The 15,433-nt window shown below is 39.6% G+C and overlaps 1 protein-coding gene across 12 annotated transcripts in view; it reads left to right on the top strand.

Moving 5' to 3' along the window:
• The window catches only part of MACF1 (microtubule actin crosslinking factor 1), a 379,780-nt gene that overhangs the window by 261,364 nt on the left and 102,983 nt on the right, over positions 1–15,433 (top strand). For 10 of the 12 annotated variants that reach the window (XM_077150197.1, XM_077150196.1, XM_077150193.1 and 7 more), the window contains 10 exons: positions 2,117–2,350; positions 4,472–4,621; positions 5,304–5,537; positions 6,571–6,795; positions 10,169–10,687; positions 11,475–11,651; positions 11,914–12,037; positions 12,790–12,998; positions 13,377–13,694; positions 14,803–14,969. In XM_077150197.1, coding sequence (XP_077006312.1) covers positions 2,117–2,350; positions 4,472–4,621; positions 5,304–5,537; positions 6,571–6,795; positions 10,169–10,687; positions 11,475–11,651; positions 11,914–12,037; positions 12,790–12,998; positions 13,377–13,694; positions 14,803–14,969 — 2,357 coding nt within the window. The remainder of the gene's footprint in view (positions 1–2,116; positions 2,351–4,471; positions 4,622–5,303; positions 5,538–6,570; positions 6,796–10,168; positions 10,688–11,474; positions 11,652–11,913; positions 12,038–12,789; positions 12,999–13,376; positions 13,695–14,802; positions 14,970–15,433) is intronic. The other 2 variants (XM_077150191.1, XM_077150190.1) reach the window with 1 other exon arrangement.

Here is a 15,433-nt window from a genome sequence, read left to right as displayed (position 1 = left end):
TCAGTAATTCACAGTATCATCACATAGTTGCATATTCATCATGATTATTTCTTGGAACATTTGCATCTATTCAGAAAAAGAAAACAGAAAAAAATTCATAAATACCATACCCTTTACCCCTCCCTTTCATTGATCACTAGCATTTCAAGCTAAATTTATTTTAACGTTTGTTCCCCCATTATTTATTTTTATTCCATATTTCTACTCATCTGTTGACAAGGTAGATAAAAGGAGCATCAGACACAAGGTTTTCACAATCACACAGTCACATTGTGAAAGCTATGTCATTATACAATCATCTTCAAGAAACTTGGCTACTGCAACACAGCTCTACATTTTTAGGCAGTTCCCTCCAGCCTTTCCATTACATCTTGACTAACAAGGTGATATCTACTTAATGCATAAGAATAACCTCCAGGATAATGTCTCAGCTCTGTTTGGAATCTCTCAGCCATTGACACTTTATTTTGTCTCATTTCACTCTTCCCCCTTTTGGTCGAGAAGGTTTTCTCAATCCCTTGATGCTGAGTCTCAACTCATTCTAGGGTTTCTGTTCCACGTTTCCAGGAAGGTCCACACCCTGGAAGTCATGTCCCATCTAGACAGGGGGAGGGTGGTGAGTTTGCTTGTTGTGTTGGCTGGGAGAGAGAGGCCACAACTGAGCAACAAAAGAGGTTCTCTTGGGGGTGACTCTTGTGCCTAATTTTAAGTTGACTTAGCCTATCCTTTGCAGGGTTAAGTTTCATATGAACAAACCCCAGGATTGAGGGCTCAGACTATTGCTTTTGTTGTCCCCACTGCTTATGAGAATATCAAGAATTCCCCACTTGGGGAATTGAATTTTCCCCCTTTCTCACCATTCCCCCAAGGGGACTTTACAAATACTTTTTTATTCACTGTTCAAATCATTCTGAGATTTATCGGGTTAGCCTATCTTTTGCAGGAATAAGTGTCATGGGGCGACTCCCAGGATCAAGGTCTTTGGCCTGTTGATTTGGTTGTCCCCACTGCTTGCTAGAATATCAGAAATTTTCAAAATGGGGAAGCTGAATATTGCCCCCTTTCTCCCCATTCCTCAAAGGGACTTTGCAAATACTTTTTTATTCACTGTCCAAATCTGTCTGAGATTTATTGGGCCATCACACTAACTTGGATAAACCAACAAAATCTCATGCCCTTAGGTGTTAACTGAACTGACCATACGATTTAAATTAGGAAATGCACTAGCCAAAATATAAATTTTGCACCAAATAAACATCTCTCCTTTTAGTCTCACATAGAAGTTGAAATTTTAGAATATGGACGATATCATCCTTTACCCAGTCTTCTGATATAAGTTCATCCTATCCAGTTCAGCTTCATTCATGTTCCTACTTGGGAAGCATTGTCTTATGATAAATATCCAAGAAGCCTTCCCTGCCTTCTTGGTAGGATTGTTCTTGGTGCCCTATGTACTTTCAATTTCAAGGTTATAGAGATGTAGGTATCCAAAATGTTTTTACTGCATTAAGCATAGCACAAATGATGACTAAATGTTTGTGGAAAATTGCAATATAACTATCATATAAGAAAGTCTGACTGTAATCCTTCACAGTTTTTAAATGTATAAGTAGCATTATTTATTCTAAAAATCAATTCTTAGTGAACCAGAGATAAATCACGTATTTTCTCAATACTGGCCTACCAGCAACTCACTGCTGGACAAATATAAATAAATATCTGAACCTAAGGAAAAAGTTAAGACAGCTACATCTTAGATCATAAATTCATGTTAAACTTTCCAAAGCTTTTTTCTTTTTAGTTTATAGAATATTTTGGATTGTTAGCATAAAATTTTGTGAGCATAAATAATTAAAAGTTTATTGCAGTTGGAAATCAAGGTTCAGTTAAGGAAACAGTTGTAATTTATGAGGAGTTTGGAGGAAGCAGAAGAGATTTTCAGCACTTGTTTGGCTCTAGAAATCATCTATGTCAATTATAAAAACACAGGAAATTAACCTCTCTCCTCATCTCCTCAGTTCTTTGATTAGAATCAGTAGTCCTGTATGGATAGAGAAGTAGCAGTTTAATTTCCTTGTTTTGTTTTGTTTTGTTTTCCCCTCTTTACTTGCATTAGGATTTAAAAGAGTCAGTGACTGAAAGGAAGTCTCAGCTGGATGTTCTTGCTTTTGATATTCAGTTCTTTGTCTCCGAGCATGCTCAGGACTTGTCCCCTCAGCAGAACCGACAGATGCTGAGGCATCTGCATGGGCTGCAGAGGTCCTTCCAAGACCTTGTTGAACTGACTGCGGCTCAGATGGATGCTTTGCAGGGCCGTCTTCAACAAATGGAGCAGGCAGCCTGGGTTAAGGTCAGGCTGAACCAGCAGCTGGGCTCAGTTTGTCTTTTGGGATGTCCTCCGTCTTTGGGTTTTCTATCATGATGCTGAGAGCCTGAGTTTGCCAGTTTTGAAATTTCATGTCATTCAGGCCAATATGGTTCTGGTCCAGCAGGCAGCTGTTCTGGCTATTTTTCTTGCCATGTTTTGGTTGTATGTGGGCATATGAGACAGTATGTATGTGTTTACATGTGTATGCATGTGCAAGTGTTTTCTTTTTAGTGAAACTCTACTTTCTCTGTGTCTCATTCTCCCTGACTTTCAAATGAAAAATCATATACCTGGCCCTTTGTTCTGTTTTCTCATTCACCATGCTTTTTAGGGTTGTTAGGAACATTTAGATACTCTGAGCTCTTGAAAAGAATGGTTCTGAAACCAGTTTGAGTATGGGGTATTTCAAACGATTTACTATAAGAATCCTTGACAACCTTCAAACAGCTGACAAGGAAATTTTTATCCAAATCATATTAATTTTTTAGCACTTTTTAAAACTTACTGTTTTCTAGCACCTTTCTTCACACTGTACTGCCTAGTGCTTATTCAATCATGGAAAAGTGTGTAGAAGCAGGAGTGATATATTTTGAAAAAATCCAATCTTGCCATCTTCTATCATAACCCTCTTCCTGCAGAACACAACATAATTATATTAAAACACTATAACCTTAGAATTCCAAGAGTTATATTTATGCCAATTCTGCTAGTTATAACTTGGCATTTAGTAAAATATTAAAATTACCATTATTACTAGCAAATCTGTGAGCTTTTGAGTTAAGCTTAAAAAATAGGCTAGTCAATATCATACATCCTATTATTGCTTAGTTGTATCAATTATAATGAAATGGTATTAAAATACTAAATGCTTGTTACCTTCCAAAATCTGAAAATTTGCAGTGCCCTCACTTAGGAATTTATATAGCATGAGTTTATATAGCCTGTTGATAATAAATGAATAACACTGGTCTGAGCAATTTCAAGACACAGCCCAGATCCAGGGTAGGTCACCAAGCTGCAGCAGGTGATAGAACTGCATGTAAACATTCTCCCTGAGCACATTATTAATTTCACAATATTTATTAACCTTATTGATATTAATGTCAGAAATGCTCTGCTTCTCTCTATATTTTCCCTGAATGTGTGTGTATGTCCGTGTGTTAACTTGTTTGCTTTGCTTTTTTCAGATTCAGTCTGCACCCATCCTAACCCATGAAGATCCTGTTTTACAGCTGAAGAGATCTTAGGAGTTCTCTTCCTGAGCCCTTCTATTTGTCCTAAAGAGGGGGAGAGAGGGCCAATTTGGGCACCTGTTTGTAAGTGCAGGTGACTAAAATAACCATCAGAATGTAGAAACTGGTGGAATTTGGTTTTAGAAGGATGATCAGGAGAACACATCATGCTCAATTGCTCAATCAGGTGCTTTAGTATCATGCAACCGAGATGAGATCTGGAGAAAGGATCAGGCACAGAAACATATTCTCTCCCTCCCCTTGGGCCTATTCCCAGGCAGTTTTCTTCTTCTCAAAATAGCCAACTCTAGCCCCTCATGCCTGGCATATAATCAGTCTATTTAATGGGTGTCTGCATTTGTGAGACATTGATTTATAAAGATAGCTCAATTATTAAGAAGTTAAATTAACTTATGAATTATCCAAGTCCTTGATTTTTCTTCCTAGCCCAGTCCTAATTTTCCATATTTTGACTTAATGTGTCACAGTCCTCTGGTTCTAGTGGAGGAAGTAATTAGAACTACTGATTAATTATCACCACCATTTTCATCTGTGGATTTCAAGCATCTAGGCTCTCTGCTATCCATTTCGAAGGTTAATAACAGTGATCTGGCCACAGAGCTCTCAAATCAAAACTGGAGGTTTTTCTCCTGAAACTATCCCTGGTTATCATCTAGACTGTAAATCTAGGCCAGCAGGCTGTCCATATGAGGGGAGTTTTCCAAGTATGATTTCTGTGCTTTTTCCTGGTTTAGTCTGCCATCAACTTTTCCATTCTTAATATTTAAACTTCTTGGTTTATGTTTCAGGGAATCCTATTTGTAAAATGAGAATTACTAATTATCTCTTGACCCATTTGCATTTTGATTAGACTCTGCAGAAACAGCAAAATACCTGTCACCAGAAATTGGAGGATCTTTGTAGCTGGGTAGAACAGGCAGAGAGAACATTGCTAGGCCACCAAGACAGAGTCACCCAGCAGGATCTGTCTGTCTTGCAGAAAAACCAAAGTAACTTGAAGGTCAGTGTGAATTAATCTATTTTAATTCCGTCAAAAAATATTTATAAGGGCTTGTTCTATATCACTTAAGAATAAGTGTCACTTAAACTGAGAAATTAAGGATATGTAGGGATTAATACTTGAAGGAATGGGAAGAGGGAGAGAACATACCAGACAAGTCTGTGTGTTAGCCTTGAATGGAAATGAGATCGAGCACAACATACTCAAGGAACTGAAAGAAGCTAGTTTGGCTGAACTGCAAAGAATAAGGGGAAACTTGGCGAAAGATGAGGCTGAAGAAGTAGATGAGAGCCAGATGATTCTGGTCCGTGTAGGCCACCTTAAGAATAGGGAGCAGTAACCAGGAGAGCTCTAAAGGACCAGGTGGGCCCTAACTGCTAGAATCATGTTTTCAGCTCTCTTTTTATAGAATGATCTCTTTCAGGATAATTCACTGTAAAATTAAAATCTGTTATTCCATATGTTTATAGATGGCCTCCTTGTCTTCATTATATATTTGCTCAGAATATTAAATATTTCAAAATTTCTTTGCATTGTTTCAGTCTAGTCCTTCAGCAAATTATAGTTCAGGGACATAAATCTGTTACAAAAGTATCACACTAGCCATTCCATCTTCAGACTGTTGGAGGGCTTATAAGTACTGAAGTTGAAGGCTCCACCATCTCTGTTTTCATGCATTAAGAATTTACAGGATGACATTCAGAATCATGCGACCTCATTTGCAAGTGTTGTCAAAGACATTGAAGGATTCCTGGAAGAGAACCAGACTAAGCTGAGCCCCCATGAGTTGGCAGGTCTTCAGGAAAAACTTCATCAAGCTAAGAAACAATATGAGGCTCTCCAGGAACGGACACGGGTGGCTCAGAAGGAGCTGGAAGAAACAGTGACCTCAGTCTTACAGCAGGAGACGGAAAAGGTAATCAGAATGCTAAGAAACTTGATATTTTTCCTAAAAGAAAATTTTGGTACCCACACAAATAAAAGATAATATGAGGGAAAACTGCTTTACAGACAATGTAAAAATGCTTCAAGAAACATACAACTTTTCCTGACGTACAATCAGGAAAAGTTGGTCGGGGGTGCATATCACCAAAATGAAAACAAAAACCTTGCTATATTGTACACTCACTATATAGTTGGAAATGTGTCTCAGTAGACACTTAGTGTCGCAGTGAGCAAAGGAGAAGAAAAAGCAAATGGCATATTTCTAACATTTATCTCCAAACTTCCGCTTTAGTCACAGTGGGAATCGTGGCACTGGAACAAGCCAAAAAGAAAGTTAAGTCTCAGAGGATCTCCTGAACCCCGCTCAGAACTGGCAGATTGAATTGGACTCTTTTGTTTGACTGTGGGTTCTGATGCTAATCAGGGAGGTAGAGAATATGAAATAGAGGAAACAAGTTACTGAAGATGAATTCTGAAATACATAAATATGTTACTTGTAAATCAACACAGACATAGATAAATAATTTGATATAACCTATTTAATTAAAATACTCGAAGAGTCAGAAAATAGAATTTGAGTGGCAAATTTAAGAACTTGTGTTCTGTTTGGCAGAGAAAGGATAGAGAGAAGCCTGCCTTTCCCTTAGGGAGGGGCAGCCAGATAATTGAGTGTGACTATGCTATTTCTTACCCTACTTAAAGAATTCCATGAAGCCTTGCTGGGATAGGAGAACTAAATGATCTCTTAATAAAACCTAATCAAATCCTGGGATTTGCCATTGTTCTTAATATTAAGCAGTGAAAAATAGAAGAAAGGTAGAGTTTGTTTTAAATAATTATTTTTCAACAGATTTCAGAAGATGTGAATTTATTTTGTGTATATAAACAGTCTTAGAGTTTACTTTTTTTCTTTAGTATATAAATTTCCCCCTCTTTACTTAAACTGTGGTTGTACAGCTGAACACCCAAGGCCTTCTCTCTTAGACTGTCTATGTGGCTTTCAGAGTAAAGCAGTAAAGGAACTGGCAGAGAACAGGAGTAAGATTGATGCTCTCTTGGACTGGGTGACTTCCTTGGGCTCATCTGGTGGACACCTGCAGTCCAGCCTTCCAGGAATGGAGCAGATCTCAGGAGCAAGCCTGGGGAAAGAAGCCTTGGATACAAATGATGGTCACATGGGGGTCATCCAAGCCCCAGAGAAACTGGGCCAGCAATGTGAGAAGATAAAGGTGAGGAAATTAGCTTGTGCTCACTATGCTGGGGGAATCTCTTCTGCTTTGGACAAGTCACCATGCCCTTCTTACTCCTAAGTCTAGTAAGCATTTGTCAGTCCATCTCTTCTTTGATAGCTCAGCAGCTTTTGACACTGTTGACCAGTCCTCTTGAAATACTCTCCTTCTTGGTTTCCACAGCAGTATTCACCTGGTAATCCTTCTTCTTATCCTCTGACCAGCTTTAGAAATACTTATGTGCTTCAAGGCCCTCTTCTCATCTTTCAGAATATGCTTTCCTTGGGTGGTCTCATCTACTCATAACATTTCAGTTACTGTTTGCACTAATAAATTCCTTGTATACATGTGTCTCCTGTGTTGTCCTGAGCCTGTACACTATATAAATCCACCTGACTACTTGCAACTTGGAACCGTGAGCACCTCAAACTGAAAAATGAAACTCTTGTTTCCTCTCTAACCTACCCCCTCTCCACCCCGCATTCAAGCATGTTTTCTTTCCTGTATTCCCACTTAATTGCCTTAGTTAGAAATCATCGTAGATTCTTTTCTTTCCCTCACTTTCTCCCATATCAAATCAGTCACTGCAGTCCATGTATTATTCTACTACTTATATTTCTTTCAATGTTATCCACACTTATATCTCTATTGAGATATTATTGTAGTGCAGCCACAGTCAATTTTCACATATATTACTATAATTGCTTTTAATGATTTCTTTACCTCTTAGCTTTTACTCTCAATACATTCCCTTAGGAGATTTTTTTAAATGCCGTATCCTTTCTGAAAAGCCTTTTAATAGGGCAGGCCACGGTGGCTCAGCAGGCAAGAATGCTCGCCTGCCATGCCGGAGGACCCGGCTTCGATTCCTGGTGCCTGCCCATGTTAAAAAAAAAAAAAGGCCTTTTAATAATTCCCTGAACATAACATGGTTTACAAGGCCCCCCTGAGGATCTGTCCCTACTTACTTGGCCTTACCTCTCACCTTCTTCCTTCACATTTGAGTCTCTAGCTATACTGATCATTTTCAGTTCATTGTACTAGGCTTTTACTCTCTTCTAGGTCTTTACATACTCTTGAAACATTCTTACCTCTCCAGGGTAGTAGTAAGGAAGGGACTCAGCTCTTGGTTACTTTTTACTCATTCTTCAGATCTCAGCTGAGGTCGTCCTCTAAGAAGTCCTTCTTTTCCACTCCCCAAATTCAGGTTAAATATCCCTCATATATGTTGCTGTTATACTCTTCCCTGTATTGTAACATTTTTCACTCTATATTGTATTTTTTTTAAACATTTGTTCCCCCTTTTATTTATTTATTTTTAACCCGTATGTTTTACTCATCTGTCCATACTGTAGACAAGAGGAGCATCAGACACAAGGTTTTCACAATCACACAGTCACGTTGTGAAAGCTATGTCATTATAAAGTCATCTTCAAGAAACATGGCTACTGGAACACAACTCCACATTTTCAGGCAGTTCCCTCTAGCCTAAGACACCTTAATCTAAAAAGGGGATATCTACGTAATATGTAAGAATAACTTCCAGGATAACGTCTCAACTCGGTTTGAAATTTCTCAGCCACTTACACTTTATTTTGTCTCATTTCACTCTTCCCCCTTTCAGTTGAGAAGGCTTTCTCCACCCTTTGATACTGAGTCCCAGCTCATTCTAAGATTTCTGCCCCACGTTGCTAGGGGGGTTTACACCCCTGGGAGTGATGTCCCACTTAGAGAGGGGGAGGACAGTGAGTTTGCTTGCCGTGTTAGCTGAGAGAGAGATAGGCCACATCTGAGCAACAAAAGAGGTCCTCTGGGGGTGACTCTTAGGTCTAATTTTAAGTAGGCTTAACCTGTCCTTTGCAGGGATAAATTTCATATAGACAAACCCCAAGATTGAGGGCTTGGCCTATTGATTTGGTTGTCCCCACTGCTTGTGAGAATATCAGAAGTTCTCCAAATGGGGAAGTTGAATTTTCTCCCTTTCTCGCCATTCCATATTCAAGGTTCCATATACATATGCTGTTCAATTAAATTGTCCGTATAAGTTATATTAGGAAATGTACTTTTTGCTTTAGTCTCAAACATAAGTTAAAGTTTTAAAATATGAATTGCCATCTATTTCAACACCCTACAATATTGACTCTATGTTGTATTTTTGTTTGTATTACCCTCTAGACTCCAGGCTTGAAGGCAGAAACGATTTCTTGCTCACTGTTTATCTCTAGTCATTTATTCATTCTTTCGCCGTTTACTGAGTGCTTGCTATATACCAAGTACTGGGGATAAACCAGTGAACTAACTAAATAAGCCATCTTTCAGGACATAAATTGGTGTATGCATGCAAATTAATTGAAAGATTAGAGACTACATATTTAGAGTATTTACAAAACACATGGATCATATGTTTCAGTAGTAACATCTTTGTAGCAAAGAAAATATTGCTTAGCTGGAGTATTTCTGTTGAAGTCTGTGGGCCATTGCCTTATTTTGCATTATTAGGATTTTTGAGCCTTGTGTGCCACTTTTGCACATGGAATATCCATTGCTGTGTGTCTCCCAAAGTCCTGGTAGTCTGACAACAACACAAAGTGAAGATGGTCCTGCCATCACAGGGAGGCTTCTGACATTTCTTGCTGGCCGCAGGCAGTCTGACCAACTAACAGTTCCATCCCAGGAAGGGAACTACCGTGCTCTTGGATGGATGGGTTGGTGGGAGGGAGGCATCTGTGCAAAGCTGTAGTGCTGTTCCGTACTGTCTATTTGCTCAGGATTTATTTATCATCCCAGCTTTCCTGAGATGATGTCGGAAGTGGAGGCTCTAAGTTTTCTGTGGATACAGGCTGAAACTGGATAATATTTAATGAATTAATTTTCCAAGGTCTTTCCAGCAGGGTCAGTCTTCTTGGATATGTGAGTGACATATTTCACAGCAAAGTATTTGAAATTTTTGTGTTGTCATACATATTACTTTCCCAGTTTACTCTCCTCTTTCATTAATGTGGATAATTATTATGTGTCTGTTTGTACCTTCTTTTAGAGTTAGGATGGTTTAGTGAAGAGAGTCAGGTTCTGGACATAGTTCTGTCCCTTAACTATATATGTGACCTCAGTGAAGTCATATAACATCTTTTTGATATTCCCTCCTCTCGTATGGGCATCATGTTATCTACCTACATTTCAGGGTTGTTCCAAGAATCAACGTGAAATCACTTGGAAAACTATAGATTCCAGTATCTGTCAGTTCAGCTGGTATTAGTATATGCTTTGAGAGGGATAAATATGGGTGATTTACCTCTTCCTACATTTAGTTACATACATAACCAAATTATTGTGGTTTCCATACTGATTGCCCTCTGTTTTGGGGGATTGTCAGGCTCGTCACCAAGAACTGCTGTCCCAGCAACAAAATTTTATCCTGGCTACCCAGTCAGCTCAGGCCTTCCTGGACCAGCATGGCCACAATCTCACACCCGAGGAACGACAAATGCTGCAGGAGAAGCTCACAGATCTAAAGGAACAGTATGCAACTTCCCTGGCCCAGTCAGAGGCAGAGCTGAAGCGGGTACAGACACTACGGGATGAGCTACAGAAATTTCTACAGGACCATCAAGAGTTTGAGAACTGGCTGGAACGGTCTGAGAAAGCGCTGGAGAACATGCATAAGGGAGGCAGTAGTCCTGAAGCCCTGCCCTCCCTAGTGAAGCGGCAAGGAAGTTTCTCAGAGGATGTAATTTCCCACAAAGGTGACTTGAGATTTGTGACTATATCAGGACAGAAAATTTTGGACGCAGAAAACAGTTTCGAGGAAAGTAGAGAACCTTCAGCAACTGGAAACTTAGTGAAGGACAAGCTGAGGGATGCAACAGAAAGATACACTGCTCTCCATTCAAAGGTAAGAGAGAGTTCCTGGCTGCCACTGGTCAGATGATCATGGCAGTCCCTTCACAACTGTGGGTGGTTTCTGGGGCTCAGAATAAGAACCTCAGGACCCAATGGGCAATCTGATTTGTATTATAACTTCAGGCAAAGTATGTTCATGTGCTGGGCATAAATGCAGCATGTGTAGGCCTGTAGGCTAATGCCTGATCCTGGCAGTGTTGGGGTTGTGTCTTGAGTCTGTGGTGAAGGTGGAAGAGCTCACCTTCCTTTATCCTGACCAGGAGGCTTGGGTTCCCAAGAGACATAGCACAGGAAAACCTTAAACCAGTTGTACAGTCTTTATTCCTAGACAGCATCTAGGATAAATCCTTATCTTCATCCCTATCTCAGGAGCTCCCTCTAGGTTCCTAATATTTAGAATCCAGTCAGTTCTTCTTAACTATCTTGTGTTTTCTGCCAACATCTCTAACCTTCCAAAAGGGATACTATTTGTACCTCTCAACCCTTACCTGCCCATGTAACCTGATTTATATTTTCTTGGAGGCTTGTCATATAGCCTGCTAAATCTTTCCAGGTATGTAATAAGGTTGGAATGAATAATGTGGAGCAAACAATGGAGACCCCACTTGGAGCAGATGGTTGGTACCATCTATTCATATAACTGTAGCACTACCCTTAAATGGAGTTAGAGTAATTTCTCTGTGGCAAAGCCAGGCCTCTTTCTTTGGGCTTTGCCTAAGAGGCTGCTACCTTTGTCCTGACCTTGCTTAGGCCTGCTTTTCCCTTCTTTCTCTGTATAGTGTACACGGCTGGGCTCTCACCTGAATATGCTGCTTGGCCAGTATCAGCAGTTTCAGAGTAGTGCTGACAACCTGCAGGCCTGGATGCAGGCTTGCGAGGCCAGTGTGGAGAAGCTTCTCTCAGATTCTGTTGCCTCTGACCCTGGGGTCCTGCAGCAGCAGCTTGCAACAACCAAGGTAAGCCAGAACACAAGCTGTGTTGGGGTGCAAGGCTTTGTATTGCATAGCTTAAAGTACTCAAAATTAAAATCAAACACTTGAATGGATTAATGGCAATGAGTAGAATGTCTTGGACAAGATCTGCTTCCAAAAAAAACTTTTCTAATGTTTGTGGCTGTGGATGAACTGATAAAGCCCTTTGATAACTCTAGGCTCCTAAAACAAGCTTTGATTATTCATTCAAGATGTTTTTCTCTTTTCCTCATTCATGGACAAGTAGCAGTTGCAAGAGGAGTTGGCTGAGCACCAAGTACCTGTAGAAAAGCTGCAAAAAGTAGCTCATGACCTCATGGAAATTGAAGGGGAGCCAGCCCCAGACCACAAACATATTCAAGAAACTACAGGTATGGAGCTGCAACAGTGATACTATTCCCTTAATTCCTCTATTCTATAATACATCACACTGTTATAAGTACCTGCATAGGCTAGAGCTGAGGATATAAAAAATAAGTAGATATGAACTATTATCAAATAGCTCACTCTCTAATGATCTTTGTTCTTGTACCATTGATGGACCTTTGCAATCTGGTTTCAACTCCTTCCTCCCAGCATTCTGCCTTCTAGCCATTCCCTACTTTCTTTTTCTAACCCTTTCTTCATTACTTTACTTGTGAAGTTTTTCCTTTCGCTTAGCTGCTAAAATTTATTGAGTGCTTACCATGAGTGATGAAATCTTATTCATTCTTCAAGATTCAATTGAGAGCTCGTTTCCTTTATAAAGTCCTCGCCATCAACACATCTCTCTCCTCCTCCCCAAAATATAAATAAAAGATAGGAAAATAACCATTCTTCCATCTGGGCTTCTCTAGTATCATATTCCTAGTACCAGTATAACATTTTTCATTAAAACTGTGTTTTCATTTTTATAGTTAGTTTTGAATGGCTTCTCTTACTTAGGCTCTATTTTAGAATCTTAAGTTTGTAGAAAACTGAGACCTTGTCTTAATTACCTTTAGTCCTCAGTATCTAGACCTTAGTAGATGCTGAGTCAATAATGCTTATTAAATTTGACTCAAATACTAATGCTCTTCAAGCTTCTTTTCAAAAACACATTATAAAAACAGTCTCCATTCTTCTCATCACCTTGATTTTCCAGATTTCATATTCAGCCATTTCCAAAGCCTTTCCTGTAGTCTGGCTGAACGCTCTGCTGTGCTGCAGAAGGCAATAGCCCAGTCTCAGAGTGTCCAAGAAAGTCTGGAGAGCCTGTTGCAGTCCATTGGGGAAGTTGAAAAAAACCTGGAAGAGGAGCAAGTGGCATCACTCTCATCAGAAGTCATCCAAGAAGCCTTGGCCAATAATATGGTAAGACCTGTGTCCCTGGTGTTAGCATTGAGGTTGCGTTTGCCATGTGCCCTAGTTATATCATTATGAAAAGTATAAGGAAAAGAATTCATTGCCATGAATCTTTGAATAATATTATAGAAGATGACTAATCCATGTAAAAATTTGTCTACCCAGTTTCCAGACAATTGTTGAGCTTGAAGAAGAGTGGTCATAGCAAGGTCATTTGGTGGAATGAAATAGATAACTAAGGGGATAAGATGTGTGGTATTCCGAAAGCTCAGTTGTGGTCCTTCAGTCCTACATGTGAATATATAGTTATTTGAAGTATATTAATTTTTGGCTCAGATATCCCAGAGTACCTGGGTTAAGAGCTAACAGACATGTTCTTGGTGACAGAAATTGAAACAAGACATTGCTCGGCAAAAGAGCAGTTTGGAGGCCACGCGTGAGATGGTGACTCAGTTCATGGAAACAGCAGATAGCACCACAGCAGTGATGCTGCAGGGCAAACTGGCAGAGGTGAGCCAACGCTTCAAACACCTATGTCTACAGCAGCAAGAAAAGGAGAGCTCTCTGAAGAAGCTTCTGCCCCAGGCAGAGATGTTTGAGCATCTCTCAAATAAGCTACAGCAGTTCATGGAAAACAAAAGTCGGATGCTGGCCTCTGGAAATCAGCCAGATCAAGATATTGCACATTTCTTCCAACAGATCCAGGTAAGGATGTATGTGCCAAGTTGGCAAAATAAAAGGAAGGAAGACGGGGAGAGAATCAACTGACCTGTCAGTACCGTGAACTTTCCTGAATTTTCTTACATCATTATCACAGTCATTCTATAAAATAGATGGTGTTTGCTTATTTTGTAAAAACACAACCTAGATTTATTTTTCACTCCTACTACATGTTCACACCAGATCATCAGGGGCACTAAGTTCATCATAGTCACTCAGAGATGTGGGTTGATGGAGACCTCATCCCAAAATATGCTATCATACTTGCTGCCTTCAGAAGAGACATTGTCATATCCATTTACATTCCATTAGTCAAAGCAAGTTTCACTTGCCCACACCTAATTTTCAAGGGGGTGGGAAAATGTAATCCTACCATGTACCCAGAAGGGTGAGAGAAATAGTTGCTAAAGAGTATTAACAACTACCAGTGAGCACAATTGCTGGATTTTAGTATACTTGATTTGACTAATTAAGCTCCAGAATGGCTGTGCCAGCCCATATTTCCATCTATAATATCTCAATATTTCCATATCCCCACATCCAGTTTTGGAATTTTCTAGCTTTCTAAAGTTTTGCAAAATAAAGTGGGATCTCATCGTTTTGTTTGCTTTACTAACGTTTTGCCTTTTATTTGAATAATTTCAAACTTACAGAAAAGTAGAAGGGATGGTAACAATAAACACCAGCATCCTTTTCACCTAGATTCACCCATTGCTAATTGTTTTATCTCCATATGTAAATGAATGAGAGATGGTATCATTCTGGGCTCTTATATTCATGTCATTATTGTTTTTTGGTTTTTTTTTTTTTAGGGTTTATTTATTTATTTTTTTAAAGTTTTTTATTAATTACAAAAAAAATTACAAGAAAGAAACACAAACATTCCCAACACATACACTCAGCAATTCACAATATCATCACATAGTTGCATATTCATTATTGTTTTTGATACTCAAACTGTCCCAGATTTGTTTTGTGGGAGCCCCTTCAAGTAACCTATCTTTCTGCAGATCAGGGAGAACTTGCCTCACACATATTTTTATAGATGATAAGGAGCAGAGGTTTTAATACAGTTCTTTGTTTGCCTTGACAGGAGCTGAATTTAGAAATGGAAAGCCAACACGAAAACCTAGATACTCTGGAGGACCTGGTTACTGAACTGAGCTCCTGTGGCTTCACACTGGACCTGTCCCAGCATCAGGGCAGGGTACAGAACCTCAAAAAGGACTTTACAGAATTACAGAAGACAGTTAAAGAAAGGTGAGTTTTCATATATGTGCTTGGTCAATGTCTGAGAGCTAATTTTTTCTTGCTGTGGATGAAATAATCTCCTTCTGTTCCTTCCTCCTTCACCAGAAAAGATGGCATCAAGAATTATGCTGTTGAATCATAGAAGATTGGAAAGCACCTATTTCAGTCAAAGTTGCCCTACCTACTTGGTGCTTAGTGGTTTTTCTGTTATGAAATAGTGAATTCCTTCTCAGTAGTAGATCCCTCTTGGTGGGATCAAAAGTCCATGTCACGGGCGGGCCGCGGTGGCTCAGCGGGCAAAGTGCTTGCCTGCCATGCCGGAGGACCTCGGTTCGATTCCCGGCCCCAGCCCATGTAAAAAACAAACAAACAAACAAAATACAATAAAACAAGAAAATGTTTAAAGATGTTTCCCTTTCTTCCTCCCTTTCTTCCTCCCTTCCTTCCTTCTCTCTGTCTTTCCTTCCCTTCCT

Source organism: Tamandua tetradactyla, chromosome 2 (genome assembly GCF_023851605.1).
Source record: "Tamandua tetradactyla isolate mTamTet1 chromosome 2, mTamTet1.pri, whole genome shotgun sequence".
In the NCBI taxonomy this organism is placed as follows: Eukaryota; Metazoa; Chordata; class Mammalia; order Pilosa; family Myrmecophagidae; genus Tamandua; species Tamandua tetradactyla.
Note: the sequence above shows the minus strand (reverse complement) of the source record. Positions and strands in the feature narration are given on the sequence as shown.